At 49.8% G+C, this 24,543-nt stretch overlaps 2 protein-coding genes across 2 annotated transcripts; both read right to left on the reverse strand.

Moving 5' to 3' along the window:
- Window positions 1-6,501: 6,501 nt before the first annotated feature.
- On the reverse strand, window positions 6,502-14,623 carry LGALS4 (galectin 4). The gene is made up of 10 exons (XM_058529263.1): window positions 13,412-14,623; window positions 13,021-13,109; window positions 11,684-11,888; window positions 9,751-9,885; window positions 7,934-7,960; window positions 7,763-7,804; window positions 7,552-7,581; window positions 7,166-7,254; window positions 6,818-6,983; window positions 6,502-6,736 (listed from the first exon to the last, which is right to left on the reverse strand). Exons 1-10 carry the CDS (start codon window positions 13,454-13,456, stop codon window positions 6,590-6,592), a joined length of 975 nt encoding a protein of 324 aa, XP_058385246.1. The 5' UTR covers window positions 13,457-14,623; the 3' UTR covers window positions 6,502-6,589.
- A 61-nt stretch (window positions 14,624-14,684) lies between these two features.
- ECH1 (enoyl-CoA hydratase 1) lies at window positions 14,685-23,372 on the reverse strand. The gene is made up of 10 exons (XM_058529262.1): window positions 22,419-23,372; window positions 21,797-22,004; window positions 21,562-21,650; window positions 16,899-17,023; window positions 16,767-16,815; window positions 16,419-16,483; window positions 15,740-15,810; window positions 15,580-15,651; window positions 15,164-15,314; window positions 14,685-14,985 (listed from the first exon to the last, which is right to left on the reverse strand). Exons 1-10 carry the CDS (start codon window positions 22,735-22,737, stop codon window positions 14,881-14,883), a joined length of 1,254 nt encoding a protein of 417 aa, XP_058385245.1. The 5' UTR covers window positions 22,738-23,372; the 3' UTR covers window positions 14,685-14,880.
- Window positions 23,373-24,543: the final 1,171 nt, after the last annotated feature.

Here is a 24,543-nt window from a genome sequence, read left to right on the forward strand (position 1 = left end):
GGTCATGGGGCCGGCCCCCCCAGAATTTTGAATAACAAATTTAAAATCACCCACAATTTCATGATCCAGATAATAATCACTGTTAGTATTTTCCTTTCTAACCTCTTTTCTATAATAGTTTGCACACACTACACATTTGGGGCAAAACTAGAGTATATATATACGTATATTTGGATATATATATATTTTTTGAAATATAAATATTTCCAAATATTGTAAAATTGGAATATATATGTATACCCATATATATATCTCAATAGCTAATATTTCCTGAGTCCCCACTAGGTGTTGGTCACTGTGCTAACCATTCTTTCAATCCTTAACAAGACCCTCTGGGGTAGATCCTCTTATTATTCCTACTTTGCAAATGAGGCATCTGATGCTCAAGAAGGTTCAGTGACCTGTTCAAGGTCACACATCATATAGATGGTAGAGCAGGGACCAGAGCCAGGTGAATGTGATCTAAAGCATTGGGAAATCATGTTTTGTTTTGTTTTTTAATATCAACTTTATTGAGGTTGTTTTTAATATCAACTTTATTTATATACATAGAATAAAATCCACCCTTTCTAGGTGCACAGTTCCATGGATTGTGACAAATCCACACAGTTGTGTGACCAGCACCACAGTCCAGGTCCAGGACGTTTCCATCGCACCTTTCCAAGCACACTCCTCGCACCTGGCAGCCACTGATCTGCTCTCTGTCATCATATTGTAGTTTTTCCTGCTCTAAAACTTGGTATAACAGTACAGGAATGCTCTTTTGTGTCTGGCTACCTTCATTCAGCATAATGGTTTTCAGGTTCATTCATGCATTTGCATGTCGTAGTAATTCCTTCCTTTTTGTCTGAGTAGTATTGCATTGTATGAGCAAACCACAGTTTGTTTATCCACTCACCTGTTGAGAGACACTTGAGTTGTTTCCGTTGTTGGTGATTATGGATTAGAGGGGTATGAACAAGTCTTTATGAAATGAGTCTTTAAGAAATGAGTGTGGACTAATTTCTTATTACATGATTTTATTTTCTGATATTAAACCAACCTTGCATTCCTGGGATAAATCCCACTTGGTTATGACGTATAATCATTTTTGTATGTAGCGTAGATTCAGTTTCCAAATATTTTGTTCAGAATTTTTGCATCTATGTTCATGAAAGATGTTGGTCTGTAGTTTTCTTTTCTTGTGATATCGTTGCCTGACTTTTGTATCAGGGTAATAATCATCTCATAAAATAATTATGGAATTGTTCCCTCTGCCTCGATTTTTCTGGAAGAGTTTGTATAGGATTGGTATTACTTTAATATTTAATAGTATAGACTGGTTAAACTGTCTGGGCACGGGTTTTTCTGTAGGAATATTTTTAAATTACTCAATTTCTATACCAGCTATAGGTCTATTAACATTTTCTAATTCTTCTCTAGTCAGTTTAGATGATTTCTGACTTTCTAGGAATTTGTTCTTTTCATCTAAGTTGCCTAACTGGTTGGCCTAAACTTGTTTATAATATTCTTTTGTATTCTATTCTATTTTCTGTAGAGTCATGAGTGGTGTTCCCTCCTTCATTCTTGATTTTGTGTCTTTTCTCTTTTATTTCTTGGTGAGTCTAGCTAAAGCTTATTAATTTTGTTGATCTTTTCAAAAAGCCATCTTTTCGTCTCATTGATTTTCCCTATTGTGTTTTTTTTATAATTTTATTTTATTTATTTTTTCCCCCAAAGCCCCAGTAGATAGTTGTATGTCATAGTTGCACATCCTTCTAGTTGCTGTATGTGGGACGCAGCCTCAGCATGGCCAGAGAAGTGGTGCATCGGTGCGCGCCCGGGATCCAAACCCAGGCCGCCAGCAGTGGAGCGCGCGCACTTAACCGCTAAGCCATGGGGCTGGCCCGTCCCTATTGTTTTTATATTTTCTATTTCATTGATTTCGACTCTGCTCTTTATTATTTTCTTCTTTCTATTCACTTTGAGTTTAATTTACTCTTCTTTTTCTAGTTCTTGAGGTAGAAACTTAGATTATTGATTTTAGGTCTTTTTTCCTATCTAGTACACACATAAAGCTACAAATTTCTCTCTAAACACTGCTGGAGCTGCATCCTGTACCTTTTGTTATGTTGTATTTTTTGTTTTTATTCAACTCAAGGTACTTTCTAAATTCTCTTTTGATTTCTTCTTTGACACATGGGTTATCTAGAAGTGTGTTGTTTAATTTCCACATATTTAGAGATCTCCTAAATTTCTTTTTGTGGTTAGTTTCTAATTTAATTCCATTATTATTGGAGAACATACTTTGCATGATTTCAATTTGTGTAAAGTTATTAAGACCTATTTATTGCCTAGCAATGGTCTACTCTGGAGAATTTTCCAAGTGTGTTTGAAAATAGTGTATATTCTGCTTTTATTAGGTGGAGTGTTAGTTACTAGGTCAAACTGGTTGATAGTGTCTATGTTTTCTATATCCTTACTCATTTCTGTCTGGTTGTTCTATCAATTACTGAAAGAGGTGTATTGAAATTTATAATTATAATTGTTAAATGGTCTATTTGTCCTTTCAATTCTGACATATATTTTGGGATCTGTTGTTAGTATACACTTTTACTTGATATATATATTTAATAGACATATATATATCTGACATATTGACCCTTTTATCACTAAGAAATGTCCATCTTTGTCTCTAGTATAATTTCTTTTAACATCTATTGTGTCTGATATTAATTTTGTCCTGCTTACATTCTTCTGGTTACTGTTTGCATGTATATCTTTTCTCATCCCTTTACTTTCAACTTATTTGTGTCTTAGATCTCAAGTGTGTCTTCTGTAGAGACAGCTTGGATCTTGCTTTCTTATCTAGTCTGACAATGTATTAGTTATCTATTGTTTCATAACAAATTACCCCATAACTTAGCACTGTAAAATAATGAATATTTATTATATTACACAGTTACTGGAGTTAGGAATCCAGGAGTGCTTACCTAGACGGTTGTGGCTCTGATTTTTCATGAAGTTACAGTTAAACTGTCAGTGGAGTTGCAGTCATCTAAAAGAAAGTTTGGCAAACTATGGCTATGGGCCAAATCCATCCATTGTCTATTTTAGTATGGCTCACAAGCGAAGAATGGTTTTTACATTTTCTAAATAGCTAAAAAAATAAAAAGAGGAAGACTATTTCATAACACTTAAAACTGCATGGAATTCAAATTTCAGTGTCCATAAAGTTCTGTTGGAACACAGCTGCACGCTTTCATTTACGTATTGCCTATTGGCTGCCTTTCTGCTTCATCAGTGGAGTTCAGCAGTTGTGGCAGAGACTGGATCACCCACGGTGCCTAACACATTTACCATGTGGCCACTATAGAAAAAGTCTACAACCCCTGTTCTAAAGGCTTGACTGAGCCTGGAGGAGCATCTTCCAAGAAGGCTCACACACACGGCCCTTGGCAGGAGTTTCCAGTTTCTCATCACATGGATCCTTATGTAGACTGTTCCAGAAGTTACTGACTCCTCCCAGAGTGATCCAGGAGTGAGAAAGCAAGAGAGCAAGCCCAAGACAGAAGCTGCAGAGTCTCCCATAACCTAGTCTGGGAAGTGGCACACCATCACTTCTGCCACAGTCTCTCAGCCATGCATTACCAGCCCTGGGACAGTTTGGGAAGGAACTACACAAAGGTGTGAATATCATTGGAGGCCACTTTGGAGGCTGACTACCACCAACAATCTCTGACTTTTGATTGGAATGTTTATTTCATTCACATTTGATGTAATTATTGATATAGTTGGTTTTATGGCTTCCATTTTGCTATTTGCTTTTACTATCTGTTACTCCTTCACCTACCTTCTTTTGTGTTAAACAAACAATTTTTAGTGTACCATTTAAATTCCAACTTTATTTTTTCAATTGTGTCTTTTGCAAGCTGGTTTTTAAGTGGCCACTTATGGATTACAATATGCAGCTTGTCATAGCCAACTTTAGGTTAATACAGATTTAATTCCAGTAAAATATAGCAGCTTTGCTCCAATATATCTCCATTTCCTACCGTTTTTTGTGCTATCGTTGTATATATATATCACATCCATGTATGTTATACACTCTGCAATATAGTGTTATAATTTTCACTTTGTACAATCATATTTCTAAATAAATTAAAAGAAGAAAAATATATTTATACAATTTAAAAAATATGTATCCACATTTTATAATTTCTGGGGCTCTTCATTTCTTCTTGTGGATTTGAGTTTCTGTTTGATGTCATTTTCTTTCAGTGTGAAGGACTTCCTTTAGTACTCCCTATAGAGCAGGTCTGCTAGCAATGAATTCAGCTTTTATCTGGGAATGTCTTTCTTTTGCCTTCAGTTTTGAAATATAGTTTTACTGAATATAGAAATATTGGTTGACAGTTTTATTTTTCTTTTAGCACTTTGAATAAATCATTCAAATGCCTTCTGGCCTCCATTGTTTCTACGAAAAGTTAGCTGTTAATTGTGCTGCTGTTTGCCTGTACATGCAGACTTGTTTTTCACTTGCTGCTTTCAATGTTTTCTCTTTGTCTTTTTCTCTTCCAGCAGTTTGACTATAATGGGTCTAGACATAGATCTCTGTATTTATCCTAACTAGTTCATTGGGCTTCTTGGATCTATAAATTAATGTCTTTCATGAAATTTGGTAAGTTTTCAGCCATTATTTCTTCAAACATTTTGCATCAGCACTAGAAAACTAAACATGATCTCTCCAGCTCTTCCAGGGCCTCGACCTCTGAGAGGAGCTCTAGTCTCAGCCCCTCTCTCTGAACGCTTTCAGGCTCTGTGATTGATGTGTCTCCCCTCTGCTGTTCCTGGGATGCACCACCCTGGTCTTCAAGTGTCTGGTGAGGGAGGGGGTGAAGAGGAGAAGGAGTCTCCCCTCCCATGTGTCCCAGAAGGAGGAAAAGAACACCTCAGACTGGAGGCTGCCCAGGTCAGCCCTCCGCCCTTCCTGACCTCCTAAGGATCCATCCTGGGTCTCAGGGCCCTCAGAACATCTTTGATTGGTGTTTGCCAAACCTGTAGAATCATCTGGAGAGTTTAATAAAAATATTGATGCCCAGGACCCACTACCAACTTACTCAGCTAGAACATATGAAATTGTTGATATTTTATCACTTTTAACCTACAAAAATGGCATTTTTATATGGTTCAACTTGATAATGGTCTGAGTTGGGGTCAGGTATCGATATTTTTTAAAAGATCCCAGGTAATTGCAATGTACAGCCAAGTTTGAGAACTAAACTAGATGAATGAATGCAATAATAAACAGAATGAATGAATGAACAAATGAACAGACATTGACAAATGACTGAATAATGGATATGTGAACAAGTGAGTGAGTGATGAAGTGTAAATAAGTGAACAAATGGTTAAATCAACCCAAGAGTAACTTGATAAAAGGATGGTTGGCTGGATGGCAGATGATTAGTGGACAGACAGAAAGATGGAGAGATAAATGAATGGATGAATAGTTGGAAACGGATGGAGGAGTGGAACATGAAGAGATAAATGGATGACTGGATAGAAACAGAATGGAGAAATGGATAGATGGCTGAATAGAGGGATAAATTATCATACGGAGGACAAATGGACGGATGGATGTGATGGAAGGCAGAGAATTGCATGGACAAATGGAGAGATGAAGAGATGAATGGATGAATGGAAGTTGGATGTAAGGATGGCTGAATGGATAGACAGATGGACTAGTAAATAAATAAATGGTTAGATGTTTGAATGGATGGATGGTCAGATGGATGGGTGAAGGGTTGGATGATAAAAGGATGGACAAAACAGCTGGATAAATGGAGAGCTAGATAGACTGGTGAGTGGATGAATGGTTGGATGTTTAGATGGATAGATGAACACAAGCTTGGATGGGCGCTTGGAGAGACTGATGGATGATGAGATGGATGGGCCGAGAGATAAATGGATGGGTGGCTGGATAAAGGGTTGGATGAAAGGATGGCTGGATAAACAGATGGATAGATGAATTGATGAGTGGCTAGATGGCTGGATGTTTGCTGAATAGATGGATGGACTTTTGGTTGGATGGATGCATGGAAAGATTGATGGATGGTGAGATGGATGAGTGGAGAGGTAGATGCATGAATGGATGGAAGAACAGGCTGTACAGTGGTTAAGTGTGTGGCCATGGGAGCCAGACCACTTCAGGATTTGAATCCTGGTTCTTCTGTTTATGGGCTGTGTGACCTTGGGCAATTTGCTTTATTTTTCTTTGCCTGTTTCCTCATCTTTTACAGAGGGATGATAATAATAGTTCCTACCTCTTGGTGTTTTTGTGAGGAATGAATGAGTTGATACACATAAAGCCCTAAGATCAGAGTCTGGAGCATACCTAGATTTATTATGATGGGAGGATGGATGGACTGATGATTGAATGGCTGAATGGGCATTGCATGGTTGAACCAAAGAAGGAAGGAACAGTGAGGGAGGTGAATGGAGTTACGAACACTCATGAGACACCCTCAGGCATTTTATTAGGGGCTTAGAAGGAATCTTACAGGATCTTTCTTTCTGCTTTCCCAAGGAGTATAGCCCCAGGAATAGATCAGACCTGGACGTAGGACAACGTGACATCACCCTGGATCTCCAGCACATCCACCCTCTGGAAGTCGGGAAAGCGATGGGAGAAGTCAAAGAGGTGCTGGCCGTTGACATAAACCTTGAAGCGATCCGTGCCACAGCGAATGGACAGCTGCAAGGAGAAGGGCGGGCATGAGGCCAGGCCCAGGACAGAGGCTTTAGAGGGAAGTGGCGAAAGAGACCTCAGACTCACATCAAAAAACTGTCCAGCACCAAACGGGTTGTGGGAGAGCTTCCTCTCCTCGGATCCCCAGGAGCCGTTCAGAAAGCTGTTCCGAACCACAACGCCCTCGGCCAGGCGGGGGTTAATGTGCAGAGCCACATCCCCTGAAGATCCCGCCTTGAAATTGATGACAAATCTGGGGGCAGAGAGGGAGAGAGGTCAGAGGTGGCTGGGAGCCAGCACCTGGTTCTCCAAGGAAGGAGGAGATGGGGGCCTAGATTCCTGGGTCCCTAATGGAGGAAGAGGCTGAGGGCCCAGACTCCAGGGTGTGAGGGAGAAGGGGAGCTGAGGATTCCCACCCCCACCTAGATTGTGTACCTCCTGCTTGTGGGGGGTACAAAGCCCTTGATTATGATGGTTCTTCGGGGTGTAAGCCCCCCTTGCAGTCTCCTCATAAATGGCACAGGCTGTGGGAAGAGAGCATGGGGTCCCACCATCTCTCAGATCACCAGAAGCCAAATGCAGGGACAAATTCTCAGAGAGGGGAACCCACTCATCCTAGGAAATGTCCCCAACCCCCATCCCCTTCCCACTCTGACCACTCCTCCACCCTCTCCCCACCTCCCACCCCAAACACCTTCTGCCCACTCCATTTCCTACCCTCTCAGGGCTCCCCATGGATCAGGGCCCCCTACCCACCACTGGCTCCTGCTTCCCCACAAATCGCCCACCACAGGGCCCTGAACTCTCGCAGGAGGCCTTACCGGGTTGAAGGCCGGGGGGCCCTCCATGGTCTGTGAAGTGAGGAAGAAGAGAGATTATTCTACAATACTGGACAAACATTTCCAGCACACCTACTACATGCAGGTGTATCTCTGGGTGCTGGATTAGCGCAACCTCTCTGACCACCCCCACCCCCCCCCCGCTGCAATTCTCGCCACCCCCCCCCAATGGCCACAAAACCCTTGCACTTACAGGCAGGACGTTCTGATGGTGGTGGCCATGTCCGGGGGGACCCTACATGGACAGAAGGAAGGCAGGAATGGTGAGAGGAGCCAAGGATCCTTCTGCTGTCCAGAGACCTCCTCCCCAGCCCCCAAACCCCCACCCTAAGGGGAAAGCCGTCGCCCATGAGCAGGTACTTACTGGGTGTGGCGGAAAACCCCTAGGTTGCTGTGGGCACAGAGGGAGAAGGAGGTGATGAGGGGGACATCAAACTAGGGCCTGGAGGGTGTCAAGGATGCCTGCCCCGGGGCAGCCCACCACCACCACCTGAGAGAACTCTGCGGTCAAAGATGGCTCATTGATGAAGACGGACTTCCTGTGTTTAGGGATCTCCAGGGCACAGTGAATCTCACTCCTTCCCTTTAGGACAAGCCTGGTACATTCTATTCTCGGACCCTCCCCTATCATGGTTTCTTGCTGTCTCAGGATCCTCATGTGCCCCCTCCTCCCCCCTCAACCCAGAAACTGCGTGATAAAGTGTACACTCCTCAGAACATCCTTCCAGGCCCCCACGATACCCCTGCTCACCTTATCTCTAACTACGATTTGCCCCTCACTCCACGTGCCCACCACTGGGGCAACTAGGAGTCCTTGGACCCAGCCGAGATCCTATCCCTCCCTGTCTGTCTCAGGCTCTCTTAGTCTGTGTGTGAGTCTCTCTCTCTGTTTCTCAGTCTCTGTCTCTCCCTGTCTCTGTCTCTGACTCTGTTTCTCTCTCATCCACACCTTCTCACAGGTACTTCCCTCTGCCAGGAACACCCTTCCCTTCCTTAGATAACTTATATTCACTCTCCTTCTCTCTGTCTCCTCCTCTTCCTAATGAACTCCTTTCTGCCTCAACTTCCATGTTAAGTCAGCTATTCTGAAGGCCCTTTGAAAATAGCTTTATTGGGGCTGGCCCGGTGGCATAATGGTTAAGTTCACGCACTCTGCTTCAGCGGCCCTGGGTTTTGCGAGTTGGGATCCCGGGTGTGGACCTACACACTGCTCATCAAGCCACGCTGTGGCAGCGTCCCACATACAAAATAGAGGAAGATGGGCACAGATGTTAGCTCAGGGCCAATCTTCCTCAGAAAAAAAAAAAAGTATTGATGAAGCACGATAGGAAAACGAACACCCGTAGGCTCGTGGCCGCCTCACGGATGAAGACATTCCCGATGTTTCCCATGCCTGCGTTTGATCAGCTCTGTGACCTTGGGCAGGTTACATAAGCTCTCTGTGTCTCAGTTTCCACATCTGTAAAAGGAGGCTGCTGATTGTCAGGGACTTTCCCTGTGGAGGCATGGGGGGCTTACAAGTTGGGCGTGTGGAGCCCTCTGCTAAAGGACGTGTCAGGAGTCTGGGGTTTGGGCTTCTCCAAATAGCGCTGTTCTGGGTACCTAGTGTGTGTATTTTGGTGCCCATTCATTCACTGTGGACCTGGGAGTGGGGTGTGTAGGGTGCCGGGCGCATGTCTGTTCAGTTTTCACAGACGCTGCCCAGTCATCTCCCACAGGATGGGAGTGTCAGCCAGGCCACAGTCCCACCACCCATTGGCACTGTGTGCCTTCTCGTTGGAGCTCTGCTGGCGGGTGTGTGGCTGTGGCATCACATCACCGTGATGTGATGAGTTTCCCAGGGGACTAACAATGTTGGGTAACTTCTCTTGAACTTTACTATTCCTGTGTTTTTTCGATTCTCCTTATCTTTACTTCCTGACTCAGCTTACACACCTCCTCCTCCTCCAGGAAGCCCTCCTCCCCCAACCTCCCACATGTCCCCCAGCCTGGCCCTGACTGCTTGTGGCCAACACCATCTAGTGACATGTCTGTCTTGCCAGTGGACTGTCTTGGTTGCCTCTGGGTCCACGGCCTTACCCAGCAAAGGGACTGGCACAGAGCAGGAGCTCAGGAACTAAATGACTACGGGAATGCACTAAGGAAGGGGGCAAGCCAAGAAGAGAGGGAGACCCCACATACCTGGTGTGGCGGGGGCTGGCCTCCGATGAAGTTGATTGATTGAAGCTGCACATCCCCATCCACTTGCAGGTGGGTGACCATCTGGAGGGGAAGCCGGTGCCTGAACTCATAGAAGGGACTTCCATTTACCACCACCTGGAGGGCAGGCAGGGGTGAGGTCAGAGTCGGCACTCACAGCCTTGGGAAAGCAGAAACAGGAAGCAGGGAACAGGGATCTTTTTAACATGGGGTCAAAAGTCTTGGGGGCGAGCTTGGATGACCTCAGACTCAGGAACCTTGGAGACCACAGGTCAGAAGTCAAGCCGGGGTCAAAAGTCAGCTCCCAGAACCGTGGATGGGAGATGATAGAGAATTTCATCTGGGGTTGGAGATCAGAAGAGAATCGAGTCTGAGTCCAGGTCTGGGCATCAAATGAGTTGGGTCTGAGGTCTAGCTCTGACATGTCTTGGCTGTGCGACCTCAGGGAAGTCACATCACCTCTCTGAGCCTTTGTTTCCTCATCTGTAAAATGCGGGCTCGCTCTGGGGTTGTTGGGAAGATGAAAACCCAGCAAGGCGTATCAGAGGCATTGTGGAAAGCCTGGGGATAGCCCTGCCTTGGGATCACAGCTCAGAGGACTTGAGGTCATCACGGTTCTAGTTAGAGTGGACACGGGGCTGAGAACCAGATCCGCAGGACTGAGTGCTCCCCATGTGCTAGTACTTTCCATGGTAAGACCAACGTGGTGATTCTCTCAGCAGCTCCATGAGGCAGGACAAAGGATTGTCCCTGCAGTTCAAGAAAGTGGAGGCTCCAGGCGGTAGAGTGACCAGCTCAAGGTCACACATGGGGGCGTGGCAAAGCCCAGATTCGATGTCCAACCTCAAACCATGATGTCAACCTCAGTGATGAGCTTAGAAACGTGGTGCCCACATGAGGGCGAGTCAAGTCCAGGGAGGTCCCCCAGCCCTGCAGCCCGCTCTAGGACGCCCCTCCAGTGGGGCATGTGGGCACAAATGTGCACCAGGACACCCCCTGCAGTGTCACTTATCAGAGCCAGATGCTGGGACGGAGTGACCTCAGAGCAGGGACGAGGAGGCCTGCAGAGCCATCAGCGGGCGCAGACCAGGTGTGATAATGGCATCGTGACTGTGTTTTTATAAGCAGAAACATTTCTGAAGGAAATGATCTGGTATCTGGGATTTGCTTTTAAACACTCTGGGAGGGGAGGAGTGAGATAGAGAGGAAAGCAGGGTGACCGCGAGCTGACGGCTAGTGCCACTGGCCCAGGAGACGGCTCACTGTCCCGGTGCGTGCATCCTCTGCGTGAGCTCAGAGTTCTCTACGAGAAACTGCAAGACTAAACACTCTAGAGAGCACAGAGGGACAGGATGATGGACATTCAACGTACAAGAAGGCTCTCCGGGGCCGGCCCCATGGCTTAGCGGTTAAGTGCCCGCGCTCCACTACTGGCGGCCTGGGTTCGGATTCCGGGCGCACACCAACGCACCGCTTCTCCGGCCATGCTGAGGCCGCGTCCCACATACAGCAACTAGAAGGATGTGCAGCTATGACGTACAACTATCTGCTGGGGCTTTGCGGGGGGGTGGGGGGGAAAAGGAGGAGGATTGGCAATAGATGTTAGCTCAGAGCTGGTCTTCCTCAGCAAAAAGAGGAGGATTAGCATGGATGTTAGCTCAGGGCTGATCTCCCTCACACACACACAGAAAAAACACAGTTAAAAAAAAAAAAAGAAAGACGGCTCTCCGAGGTGGAGGAAGGGGAGTGGGAAAAAGGATGAGGGAATTTTGTCATAGGCAGGAAAGAGGGATAAGAAAAGAAAAGTGAGGTAGGAAGGGAGGGGGGAGGGGGAAGAGAGAGGAAAAAAGAAGGAAGGGAGGGAGAGAGAGGAGGAAGGAAGGGGGGGGGGGTGGCAGCGCCCAGGGGCTCCGACCTTGTAGTGCTCCGCCTGGACCATGAACACCAGCTCGAAGTGGGCGCCCTTGTGGAAGGGCATTTCCCTTTTCTTCTCCTCTCTGCCCCACTGGCCGCCCTGTTTCGCGTTGAAGACCACCTTGTCCAAGCCATCAAAGCGGGGGTTGAAGTGGAAGGCGACGTCCGACTCCGGGGACTGCCCCACCATGAAGTTCACGAAGAACCTGGCGGGACAGGGAAGAGCTGGTCTCCGGCCCCACCTGCCAGCACAAGGGGCCCTCCTCCAGGAAGCCCTGTCTGTCCCACCCTGCTCCAGGTTCCAGATAGAGGGCGACCTTAGCACAGCCAGGGGGACCCTGTGAACACCCAACTCAGCACGCACATTCCACATCTCTCCTCACGCCAGCATCCCCAGAGTTATCTTAATGGGGCAGGCACACATCTGTCACAGGGCATTTGCACTGCCTGTTCTTTCTGCCTGGAATGCCCTTCCCTCAGATACACCCCAGGCTCCATCCCTCACTTCCTTCAGGTCTTTGCTGAAATGTTCCCTTCCCAGGGAGGCCTTCCCCAGCCACCCTGTTTAAAGGGACAATGCCACACCTCCTCCCCACATCTACTCCCCGTCTCCCTCCTTATTTGTTTCCATAGCACTTATCACCATCCGACATATTATAGACTTGACTTGTTTATTTTTGATCTCTCCCCTCTACCAGGATGTCAGCTCCACGAGGACAGGGATCTTTGTATGTCCTGTTGACTGCTCTGCCCTGAGTGCCTAGGCACAGAGCGGGCACTCAACGAGCAAAGAAACAATGAATGAATAAACAAAAATCCTATGAGGTCAGTTCAATATGTATCACCATTTTAAGGCAATAAAAAGGCTAAGACTTATTACAGCACTTACTTTATGGTCCTACATCTTATACACGTGGAATCCTCAAAACAGTCCCATTTTACAGACGGGAAACTAAAGCACAGAGAGGTCCAGCAGCTTTCCTAGTCACACAGCTGGTAAGTGACGAGCCGGGATGTGAACTCAGGGGGACCTGCTCTAGCCTGTGATCTTAATTCATGCTATCACACCCATCAATTCCAATCCAAAGTCCCAACTCTGGGGCCACCTCTCATGGTGAGCGTACCTGACCCCTCCCAGCCCCCAGGGTCCCCCTCCTGATCTGATCACCAAGCCCTGGACTCCCCAGACCAGGGCCGCTCTTTGGCCATTGGGGGCCGTGACATAGAGCCCCTCCCCAACCAGGGTGGAGGAAGGGAAGACGGCCTTCTGCACCTGGGCCAGAAGCCCCGGGTTCGTAGCCCCCTCCTAGCCTGGCCTGTCATGGGGGAGAGTCTTACCTCCTCATGTGCTCGCTAGGCACTCCTTGGATGTAAACGGACATTCCGACGCTGAGACCGCCTGGGATGGGCTGGTTGTAGGGCAGCGTCTGCAGAAGGGGCCGGGTGAGGGGCCTCCAAGGCCATTCGCCTACTGCAGCCTTTACCCCTCATGGCAAGCCCCCCACTCCTTTAAGCAAGGGAGCGGGAGTAAGGGGTGAGGGATCCATGTGGGGATGACGAGGGTTAGGGATGACATGCATGGCCCGAGTGTTAGGGCGGGATCAGTACTGGGAAAATCAGCCCAAGGGTTGGGTGGGTGACTCCAAGGATCAGGCTGAGGGTAAATTGCGTAGGGGTCGGGGTGGAGCAAAGCCAGGGCCTGGGGTTAGGGCCTGGGCTGGCATCTCACCGGGTTGTAGGTGGGCTGGTAGCCTGGCGCAGGGACAAAGGCCATCCTGAGAGGCTGGGCTGGTGGCTCGTCCTGTGAGAAGAGCGGCAGGAGTGGGGAATGGTGGCAGATGACAGTGGTGGGTGGCTCTTATACCTGTAGGTAAGGGAGTGGCTGACAGGGCAGGGTCCACGGGATCCCTTTTCTAGGCATCCCAGGCTCACATCTTTACCTAGGGCATCCTCTACACTCCCTTCTCTTACCAGCCTCGCTGATAACTAGCCAGAACCCAGGTCATCTGGGCCAGGCCTGGGGGCCTGAGCCCAGGGCCCCCTCCTCTAGGCCTTTCTGCAGAGGAGGTGGTGGTGAACTTCGGCCCTGCCACGGCCTTATCAGAGCCCATAAAACCCTGCCCGGAACTTTGTTAGCAGAGGGAGGGTGAGGTTGGGCGGGCTGGGCAGGGCAGGGCTACAGGAGTGGCCCAGGACAGATGGGCAATGGAAGCGAGAGAAAGCAGGGCAGAACCGGGTGCTCTGGACACTCCCAAAAACTGTGAAAGGGCCTAAATTTATTGCGCGCCCACTACATGCCTTTACCATGTACATTAATTATATACATGGTGGTTCAGATCATTGACTTCTGCAGCCAGAGGTTCTGGGTTCAAATCCTGCCTCTGCCACTTGCTGGCTGTGTGATCTTGGGTCAGTGCCTTAACCTCAATTTACACGTTTGCCCATCTATAAAATGGGGATATTAATAGTCTCAACCTCATAGGGTCCTTGAAACGAATCACTAAGTTAATAAATGCTCAGAACAGGACTTGGCATACAGAAGGCCCTAAATTAAGGCGTGGTCTCTTGCACTCATCCCAAACATAAATTCAGGAGGTTGGGATTATATGTGGATAAGAATACCCGAAGCTTAAAAAAAATGAGGCAGCGGGCCCAAGATTGGGTAGCAATGGAACTCTAGCCAGCCCCCTGCGCCGGATCCCACTCTGCTGAGCAGTGATAAGGCGCCAGGCACGGTGCACACGGCCCTCGAGCCCGGAGCAGGCAGACCGTCCATAGCCTTTCGGTCCAGAGGGAGCCCTGTGACTTTGGCTCCATCCCTGCCCAACTTTCTATTGGTCCTCGCCGGCCCACGGCCAGCTCCGAATGGTCGTCACCTGCGTGGCTCCCACTCTCATTGGTCAAATCTCTATCCCCGACCTTCAGTGCAACTGAGGTCGTTGGGGCTCCCGGGCGCATCTTGGCCCCTTTCCGCCTCTCCTGTCTCCAATAAGGGCACCAGGTTCTTTACATTGCTTTATTGTTCGTAAGGCAAAGATAAGATGAGGAAATCAGTGTCATAAAGTTATAAACGGGGAGGGTGGCTGAGAAGGCGGCGAGGCGACCATCTTCACCAGGCCTTCCTCTGTGGATGAGGAAACACAGGCACGAGGTGGATCAAGGCCAGACCCGGGGTTAGGGCCGGCGACGCGGGGGGTCTCAGAGCTTGGAGAAGGTGACGCTCTTCAGTTCCTTCTTCTCCATCGTGGCCTGGAAGGACTTAACGATGTCCTCGGTTTGCAGCATGCTCATGTTCCAGGACGCCTGCATAGAGGGCGGTGCGGCATGCAAGACAGGGGACGATTGGAGTTGGACCAATGAAAAACGGGAGGGAGACAGCAGCGCACCAATCAGAGGGCAAGGCCTGCAGAGGGCCGCTGAGCCCTGATTGGTCGCTCTGGGATCAGAGAAGGGCAGGGATTGGCTGGGCGGAGAGCCTCACCATGTAGTTGAGGCCTTCGGCCACCGAATGGTCACGGGAGTAGAGCAGGTGGATTTTGGTGCCCTGCACCGCCACCGGGCTCTTGCTGGAAATCTCGGCCGCCAGGGCGAAGGCGGCATCAAGCATGGCCTCCTTGTCTGGGAACAGCCGGCTGCGGACGGAGGGAATCAGGTTCTCTCCCCTCCCGCCCACGGATGAAGAAGTGGCCAATCACAGGAGACAGCGGGAAGCAGCCCCCCCCGCCCCCCGAAATGGACCAATCAGTGCAGGGCACTAGACTCCAGCATAAAAAGCTGACCACCCAGAGAGAGGAAGCCACTTGGATCCGTGAGTGAGGAGGCACCGAGACCCAGAGAGGCCCACCCCCCAGGCCTGGCCGCCCTGAGCTCTTGACCAGCACGGGCCTTGGCCCCTACCTGACCAGCCCACTGCCCAGGGCCTCGTCAGCCATCATCTTGCGGGCGGTGAAGGCCAGCTCGTTGACCAGGCTGCAAGAGGGCGGGGCGTGTCAGGGGACGGCAGTCATCCCCGGTCCAGGAGGCGCCTGCGGCCCCCTCCCCTGGGCTCCCCACCCACCTCTGGTTCCCAATGACTCTGGGCAGGCGCTGCAGGGTTCCCACATCGGCCGCCAAACCTATGTCCACCTCCTGCGGGGAGCAGTCATATCAGTGCTTGGTTTCTGCCGAATATTGTCCTCCGTGCAACATCAGTGCCGATGAAATTCGGCAGAGGTCCCACTCCACCCCCACCTCAAGACTCCCCCCAAACACCCCATTTCATTCCCATCCACATCCTTTCGCCCCTGTAGGTTCCTTCAGTCTAGAATAGAGCCCACCCCACCCAATTCCTCTGCCCTCCCAATTCTTCGGGGTCAGCCACGTCTATCTTCAGAGGGAAGCCCTCCAACCCTGCCCATCCGACCCCCTTCCTGCATCCCTGGACTCCATCCTACCTCCCGCCCTCTCAGCACTGACCCCCTCCCCATCCCCCGCATCATCCCTGCTGCCATGCCTTTACTCACTCCTGACCTCGCCTGGACTGCATGACCTACCCTTGACTTCCTCCACGGCCAAGTCTTACTTTTTAACGTTCATTTCTGAGTAACTCTTCCATGAAGCCCTCCGGGCTTACTCCAGGACCTCCCTCCCCACCCCCACCCCTTAGCCTGCCCTGTCTCTGCTTCGCCCCCGCTCTGCTGCTCATCGCCCAGCTATAAGCAGGTCCGGAGGAAGCAGAGCTCGGGAGGATGGCTCACCTTCACCTGGAAGAAAGCATCCTGGGCACAGTAGCGGATGTCACAGGCAGTGATGAGGTCCACGCCTGGCAGGTAGAGGCCAGGGACACTAAACAACCACAAGGACCAACCCCTCCTCCCAGGTGCTGGGGAGGCACCTTGGGACAAACTCTAACTAGCAACAGATCTGAGGCTGGAGGCCATTGGCTGAGCAGGAAGGGCAGCAGCCAATAGGCGCCAGCCAGTGAGCATCCGGAAGGGCAGCAGCCAATAGGCACCCAGCCGGAGTGGGCATCCGGAAGGGCAGCAGCCAATAGGCGCCCAGCCAAAGTGGGCGCCCGGATGGGTGATGGGTGGCTGCAGACTCACCTGCGCCAATGCAGCCCCCGTGGATGGCTGCGATCACCGGTTTGGGGCACTGGAAGGGAACAGGAGGGGCGGGTCAGGGCTGGCCCAGGAGAGGTGGGCAGGGGGAATGCCCTGCCAGCCCCCCGGAGTCACCTTCTCGATGACGCTGAAGGTCTCTTGGTATCCGGCGATGAGCCTGCGGAGGTGCCAGCTGATGCGGGCCGCATCTTCTCCCTGGGGCTGAAGGAGGTCCGAAGCGAAGTCCATGAGGTCGATACCTGGTGGGGAGGCGTGAGGAGGCACCTAGTCTCCCAGGCCCCACTCTTTGCCTCCACGAGAGGTCAGAACCCAGGTTCCACTGATTGGAACCCCCAAACCACCATAGTGAGAAAGCAACTCACACGGGACTTAGCGAGGGATTGCATATAGGCTGCGAAAGAAATACCAGCTAACGTTTATTGAGTCGTTACTCACTTAATCCTCACAACCACCCTAGGAGGTGGGTCCTGTTATCTATCTCCATTTTATCGGGGGGTAAACTGAGGCACGGGGAGCTTAAGTCACTTGCCCAAGGTCACACCGGCTTGTGAGAAGTGGAACTGGCATTTCGAACCCAGAACCAAGCAGCTGGCTCCAGGGGCCATGCTTTGCACTATTAGGAGTCAAGGTTTTGGACACAAGCAATTGAGTCGATGGTGGTCCTGTTTCCTGAGGTGGGAGGATGGGATGGAGCAATTTTTGTGGATCCAACTGCAAGAGAATCCCAAATCTGATCTTTCTCCCACCAATCATTCTCCACGACCCTGGCTACCATGGCTTCCCCTGGTCTCCCCGCTCCCACCCCTGCCCCTGTCCCAAGACCTTGCCAGCCCTGCACCAGCCTCATTTCCAACCCATTCCTGTGGGCACATGGCCTCCAGCAGTCGTCCTGACAACACAGACATTCCCTTCCCAGAGCCTTTGTGCCCACTGCTCCCTCTGCGAGAGCACTCCTTCCCCCTGCGATGGTGAAGCCTGACTCTCACTCTTTAGGCCACAGCTCAAAGGTCACCTCCTCACAGAGGCCCACTCTGGCCGCCCTGGCTAAATAGTGGCCCCATCACCCTCTATCTCCTTTCTCTGCCTTATCTCGGCTGCTCTCTTGTTATCACATAATTATGTGCTTATCTCGTTTAGTGCCTGTCTCCCTTTCTAGGATGTGAGCTCCATGAGCGGAGGAGGTTTTGTCTTTTTGTCCACCACTGTATCCCCAGTGCCTAAACAGGGCCTAGTATACAGTAGGCGCTCAATAAGTGAGCAATACGGACAACAATCCCTGCCCTCTTGGTGCTGCCCTTCTATAGGGGAGACGAATGAATAAGAAAATACATTCTGTCAGGTGGTGACAAGTGCTGAAAGAAAATTAAAAGAGAGAAGTGGAAGTGGAATGGAGTGTGCGTGTGTGTGTCCGTGTGTGTGTGTGTGTGTGTGCACGCATGCAGTGAGGGCCGCTGCAGGATTAAATGGGGGTGGTCAGGGACCCTCTCACTGAAAAAGTGACATGTGAATGAAGATCTGAAGGAGGAGGGGGAGGGAGCTATGGGGATATCCGGGATGAGAGTGGCAAATGTCAGGAAGAGCTGGTGCAAAGGCCCTGTGGTTGAAATGCACCCAGTCTGTGTGAGGACCAGCAAGGAGGCCGGCACAGCCGGAGTGGAGTGAGGGAGGCAGCGAGTGGGAAAAGCCCAGGTGGGAGACGTGACGAGGGCAGATCGTGTGGGGCCTCGTGGGCCAATAGGAGGACTTGGGCTTTTACTCCGAGTCGGTTCTGAGCAGAATCATCCTTCACTTTCTTCCTCCTGGGGTTAATCATTCCCATCCTTTTGCCTGTCCTCTGAACAACGCCTGAAAAGTCATTCCCACAGTTGACCACACCCCAACTCTCTGAGGCTTCCTGGCCTTCACGGCTTGTTTAAATAAGCGAGACCACAGGAGTGTTGGCTCAGGGTAGAGCTGAATTTGTGCAGGTTAAATACTTGTAAGACGCGACCCTGGCCGGGCCACTTTGTCCTCTGGGCCTTGGGTTTCTTCTCTGTAAAAAGAGAGCCGATGGGGCTGCACGGATTCACGGAGACAGCCCCAGAGGCCCCGGCGCAGCGCCGGGCGTGGGGGGGCGTCGCGACAGTTACTGTTGTTATATGCTCCACTTCAGCGAGGCCGGACCGGCCTGGGGCAGCCCGCAGGCGTCTGCTGGCTCCACACCACGAGCCACGCCCACTCCAGGACACGCCCAGCTTGGCGCCCGGCCCCCTACGACTGCCTTTTCTGGTCTGCCTGCCCGACCTAGACCTGGGGACACCGGCGTCTGAACCCCTTGAAATAAAGGGCCCCCGACCAGGGTACAAGGTGCCCCCTCCCGATGTTGCAGAAAAGTCCCCCACCTTGTTCCCCTGCGAACCTCGAAATGTTTCAGGCATCATTCAGAATCATAACTAAGTTATTTGTAATCATAAATAACATCTACATCAATAAAAGTTTTACACAGATTAACGTTTCACACGTATTAACTCATTTAATCCTCACGGCCACCTGATGAGGCAGGTCAAGTTGATACTATCTCCATTTTCTTCGGATGGGAACCGCAGCACAGAGAGGTGAAGGGGCGTGCGCAGGTGGCAGAGGTGGGAGGTGGGTGGCTGCCCAGGTCAGAGGCCCTGCTCTGATCTGGGTCACGGTTCAGGACAAAGACTGCAGCCGGGCAGCCTGAGTTTAAAATCCCACCTCTGCCTCCTACCAGCTGTGAGAGCTACGAGCTACGCAAGTTTCTACCTCTCTCTGGGCCTCGGTTTCCTCACCTGAAAAACGGGGATGATCCTTGACCCCATCTCGTAGGGCTGTGGTGAGAACTAATTAATACGTGTAAAGCGCTGAGACACTCCTCGAATGCTAAATTTCAATGTGGGCTATTTTTTTTTTTTTTTAATTAGTAGTTCCATTCTATCATTGAAACTACTAATTAAATTGTGTTTCTTCTTTCTGGCTTCAGGGTCTCACTGTTGAAAAGGAGACGAGACAGCCACAGTGAGCTGGGAGCCAAAAGATGAGGGTCCCAGGCCTGGCCCAGCCACAGAGGAGCCTCATCTTTCACTTCTCAGGCATGAGTCCCATGAGGGCAAGGGTCAGACGCAGGGGCTGCTTCCTGTGTCTAGGTCCCTGGCACCCAGGAAGAGGGCTGGCACTGGAGTGCCCTCGATGAATGTTTGTTGAATGAATGAAAGGAAAACAGAGAGAGGTGTAGAAAGAAAACATGTGAAGATGTGAAGAGAGGAAACAGAAAGAAATAGATTGCTTATGTCTGTCGTCCCCACTGAGTTGGGAACTCCATGAGGGCAGGGCCCCAGGCTGTCCCAGGCAGCTCTCAGTCCCCAGCACTGGCCTGGGCCCTGCGCAGAAATCAGCGTATGTGACACTTCCCTTCTGGTATGGACCCTCCCACAGATGACAACTCCGTGCTCTGGTCGGACAAGACACAGCGACCCGATGGCACGGGGCAGATTCTGGAGGGAGTAATCATTTAGAAGAAAGGACTGGCACCAAGTGAGTTGCCTATTTTTTTTTTTTTTTTTGCGAGGAAGATTCGCCCTGAGCTAACATCTGTCCAATCCTCCTCTATTTTGTATGTGGGACGCCACCACAGCACGACTTGATGAGTGGTGTAGGTCTGTGCCTGGGATCCGAATCCATGAACCCTGGGCCGCTGAAGCAGAGCGCCCGAACTTAACCACTACACCACCAAGCCAGCCCCTAGTTACCTATTTTTAAAGCTTTTAGCCTGAGGCCAGCTGAAGTTGTGCTTGAAGAACCACAGCATAGAGTCCAGGGTGACCCTAGCTGCTGGAAAGTGAGGGGGGAGATTCCAGAAAGGAGAAAGCCAGAGGGGAAGCCCCAAATTCTGAGTATAAACTCTGCCCAAATCTCTTGCTGGCCCATGAACCATGCGTGCAGCCCAGCAAGAGACTGAAAAACTGATTCCAACTAAGTTGCTAAGACAGGAAACTCAACACTCTTTGGAGTTGCATAACAGGATCCAGAGTTTCCACATCATCTTCCCACATCCCAGTATCCAGGACACAATACAAACTTATTCCAAATACAAAGAAACAGCAAAATAAGACCCATCTTTTCAAGAGATGATAAACAGAGATTGACCCCAAGGTGACCCAGATGTTAGTATTAGGAGACAAGCATTTTAAAGCGGCCATTACAACTATGCTCGATTGCGCAAAGAAAAATATGCTCGTGATAAATAAAAAGACATGAAACTTCAGCAGAGAAATGGGAAATAGAAAAAAGAATCAAATGTAGATTTGAGAACTGAAAACTACAATATCTGAAATTTTAAAATGGTTAACAGCAGAATAGAGATGACAAAGGAGTCGGTGAGTCTGGTCACTGGAAATTATTCAGGCTGAAGGACAGACCTGTGGGGCAATCAAAAAATCTAACAGACATGTAATTGGAAATCAGGTCACATGTGTTGAGTAATTGCACAAAAGCCTGTTCTTATTATAACACACTTTACCAACGCATTAAAAAACAGACTCGGAGAGGTGAAGGGGCTCCATCAAGGCCACAGATCCGGGATGGAAACCCAGATTTCAGAGCCCATGATCCTGTCAAGTTCTGTTGGACTAATTTCTGTATTTGAATGTTTTAAGTTAAAAAAAAAAAATACGAAAAGTGGAAGTTAGAAGCTACTTAAAACCCTAATTAAGAAGCACTCCTCTCTTCCCAGAAGCAGGGGAGAGAGGGGGGTGGGTGTGGGGAGCCCCAGTACCTGCAGTGAAAGTTTTTCCTGAACCAGAGATCACCACAGCCCGACAGTCAGGATCTTGCGCTATCTTGTTGAAGCATTCCACCATCTCCCTGTGGAGGGGCAAGGAGGGAAGGGCCGTGGCTGGGGTGGGGATCCCCTGCCCACATGTGGATCTGTCTCCCACGCCCCACTCCTGCCTCAGCCCTCAGCCCCTGCCTCCTCCCGCAGGCAGGCCTCCGGGATCTGCAGGCGAGACCTCCAGAAGGCCTTGTTCATGGCATTCCGCTTCTCTGGCCGGTTTAGCTGCACGTGCAGAATGTGTTTCTGGGTAGCTGTCACTCGAAGGGACTCATAGCTGTGGTCTGGGGCTTCACTGGGTGCTGCTCTGGAGGACTTCTCTTGTGCAGAGGAGCCCAGAGGGCGAAGGCTGAGGTTGAGACCCAGGTGGGTGGGGGCTGTCAGTCCTGGGGAGACAAAGGAAGGAAGAGCTTTTGGTGACCCAGGTTGGAGACACAGTCCCTTCAAGAGCAGGGGGTACACATCTCAGTGACGTTAGACTAGGGACCACAGGCCCCTTTGAGACCTCCGTTTAGGGGGATACAGACTCTAAGATTAGGGGTGCATTTAGTGGCCTGAGTCTGAGGACCACTTCAGACCCTTGATCGTGAGATGACCCCAGGTTGGGGACTCTGAGCCGTCAGCGACCCGATTTTAAGACACAGGCCTAGAGAACTGGGGAGCCCTCTGAACGAGAGCACACGGATTCCTGAGTTTAAGGGGCTCGGACCCTGCGTGACCCGGGACAGGCCTCCCCGTCCTTCCGTCACTATGACAGCACGACAGTGCAACAGACCCCCAGAAGTCAAGAGGTGACTCACGCCGCATCAGTAGGTTGCGGAGTCTGAGAGAAGCCGCCATCGCCGCCGCCATTGGGACAGAATCTCCCAGTCGCCGGACAGGAGACAGCCAAGGGGGCGGGCACAATAGGCCGCCATGTTGAGCGAGGGCATCAACGCTGCAGCTTGACCGCGGTGACGCCGGTCTTTCCGCCATCTTTACTAAGGGCAACCGGAAATCAACTTCTTGGTTCGCCTCCTGCGTTATAGACGCCTCCAGCGTTATCGAGCGGCTTAGAAAGGACCCTCTGGCCCAGTGGGAACCCGGCCTAAGAAAATAATTCATACGGCTGCTGGACATGCCTGTAGAAAGTTCATCACAGCGCTGTTCTATAATTGGACGAATTGGAGACAGCTGACATGGCCAAGGACATGACGGCTGAATAACTCCAGCCCTGCAAGTTTGTAACCCTGCACTCTACCATATTAACTAGAAAGAAGAAGTTAGCTAGTACTGAGTTTGCTCACATAAGGGAATGAAAACATAAACGGGCCAACATGAAGTGCTGACTGTATAATCTGAACTCCCACACCACCACGAGGTCCTATTTTCCATTGTACACAGAGGAAACCGGCTGGGGAGGGCAAGTCACTAGTTCAAGGTCGCTGGGCTTCCTGAGTGCTGAAGAGGGGGATTTACATGGCTCTGAAGGCCATGTTCTTCACATTTCTTCAAAAAATGAAACCACTTTGGGAAAGGCCAGTTAACCAAAGAACATAAACAGTGTTGTAACACTTTTTAGTTATGCTCCTTAGGGAGACGTTCGCCAGCAGGTGAACAGATGTCTCTGGGCACGCAGGACTGCAGGCAGTACCTCGCCTTATAATGGACGGGTCATAGCCGGGTAGGCTCTTTCGGGAAACAGAACCAGTGACCATCCATCAACTGTTTGGTTATCTCTGCCATGGAAAACTGAAACCGCGATGCAGATCCCAAGATACGAGAGAAAAAATGTCAAGATGTACACTATTCAGTGTGACCAATTTGTATAAAAAGATGGTTACAGGTGGCTGTGTCCAGCCCACGGTATACACATGGAGTATCGCTAGGAGACTCAAAACTGTGATAACCCATGAACACTGGGCGCTGGGTGACAAAATGGGGAAATTTTTTTTTTACCCCCTTGATGGGCTTAGAAACAAATCCTAGTAGATTAAGAAGTTTATGGCTGCAAGGTGACTAGTTTCCCCTTCTCCAGAGGTTGTCTGCAATTTTCCCTGGTGAAGCAGTTTGTTCCTCTGATAAATGCCATGTGACTTAAGTAGATGCTAATTTGAGTTTAAAAACTTCCTCACAGTAAATTCCCAAAATGGGTTCTTTGTCAAGTGCACACACATGAATAAGGCCTTGTACTTTTTGACTTGCTTCTCTTTGCAGGCGGCCTCTTCCCTCCAGTATGAGCCAAGGTCCTGAAAGCAGGCTCCTTCCAGGCTATCACCCCCACAGCCAACCCCAACCATATGCAGAAGTTCCCGCCTACAGCTGGGGACTATCTGTCGTGCTGCGACTGTACGCATCCTGTAACTCAGCAAGTCCACTGCTAGGAACTCACCTCCAGATCACCATCAGGGAAGCTGGCTGTTTGTACAATGACATACATCATAGTACTGTTTGCAATAGCGAAGAATTGGAAATTACCAGCTAAAGTAAATTATGACACATCCACACGAGATACTCCGCAGGGGGGTTAAAGATAAGGAGGTTGCTCTGTGATATGACACAGAACATTGTACAGTATAAAACAGAGCCATTTGCTAAAAAAAAAAATATACATATCCACTTAGAAGTTTCCATACGGAAAAAAAAACACCAAAGACTTAAAGGGACTGGGAGGACAACTCACTTTTATCTGAGCTTTTATTTTCAACCCTGAAAGCAGGTTGTTTACTTTGCAGGATTAAAGCTTTTTTTTTCTCTCAAGTCTTTCATTTCTTCAACATCACTTACTTTTTAAAGTGACTCTCCAACTAGACTGAGCCTGCTTTAGGCAGGGCCCATGACCACCACCAGGTGTCCCCGATTTCCCCCAGACCCCTTCATTCCTAGCATCACCCAAGGTCTGCAGCCCTGGCCCCGCCTGCTCCTCTCAGGGCTGGGCCCATATTT

Source organism: Diceros bicornis, chromosome 34 (assembly GCF_020826845.1).
Source record: "Diceros bicornis minor isolate mBicDic1 chromosome 34, mDicBic1.mat.cur, whole genome shotgun sequence".
Classification (NCBI taxonomy): Eukaryota; Metazoa; Chordata; class Mammalia; order Perissodactyla; family Rhinocerotidae; genus Diceros; species Diceros bicornis.

Coding starts and splice junctions, on each gene's coding strand:
- LGALS4 (XM_058529263.1), bottom strand. CDS start 13,456: ATGGCCTTTGTCCCTGCGCCAGGCTACCAGCCCACCTACAACCCG. Junction 7,805..7,933: donor GGGGTTTTCCGCCACACCCA/GTAAGTACCTGC, acceptor CTGTCCATGTAG/GGTCCCCCCGGACATGGCCA. Junction 7,582..7,762: donor ACCATCAGAACGTCCTGCCT/GTAAGTGCAAGG, acceptor CTCACTTCACAG/ACCATGGAGGGCCCCCCGGC.
- ECH1 (XM_058529262.1), bottom strand. CDS start 22,737: ATGTCCAGCAGCCGTATGAATTATTTTCTTAGGCCGGGTTCCCACTGG. Junction 21,651..21,796: donor ATGAACAAGGCCTTCTGGAG/GTCTCGCCTGCA, acceptor GCCCCTCCACAG/GGAGATGGTGGAATGCTTCA. Junction 16,484..16,766: donor CGGGGGCTGCATTGGCGCAG/GTGAGTCTGCAG, acceptor TCTACCTGCCAG/GCGTGGACCTCATCACTGCC.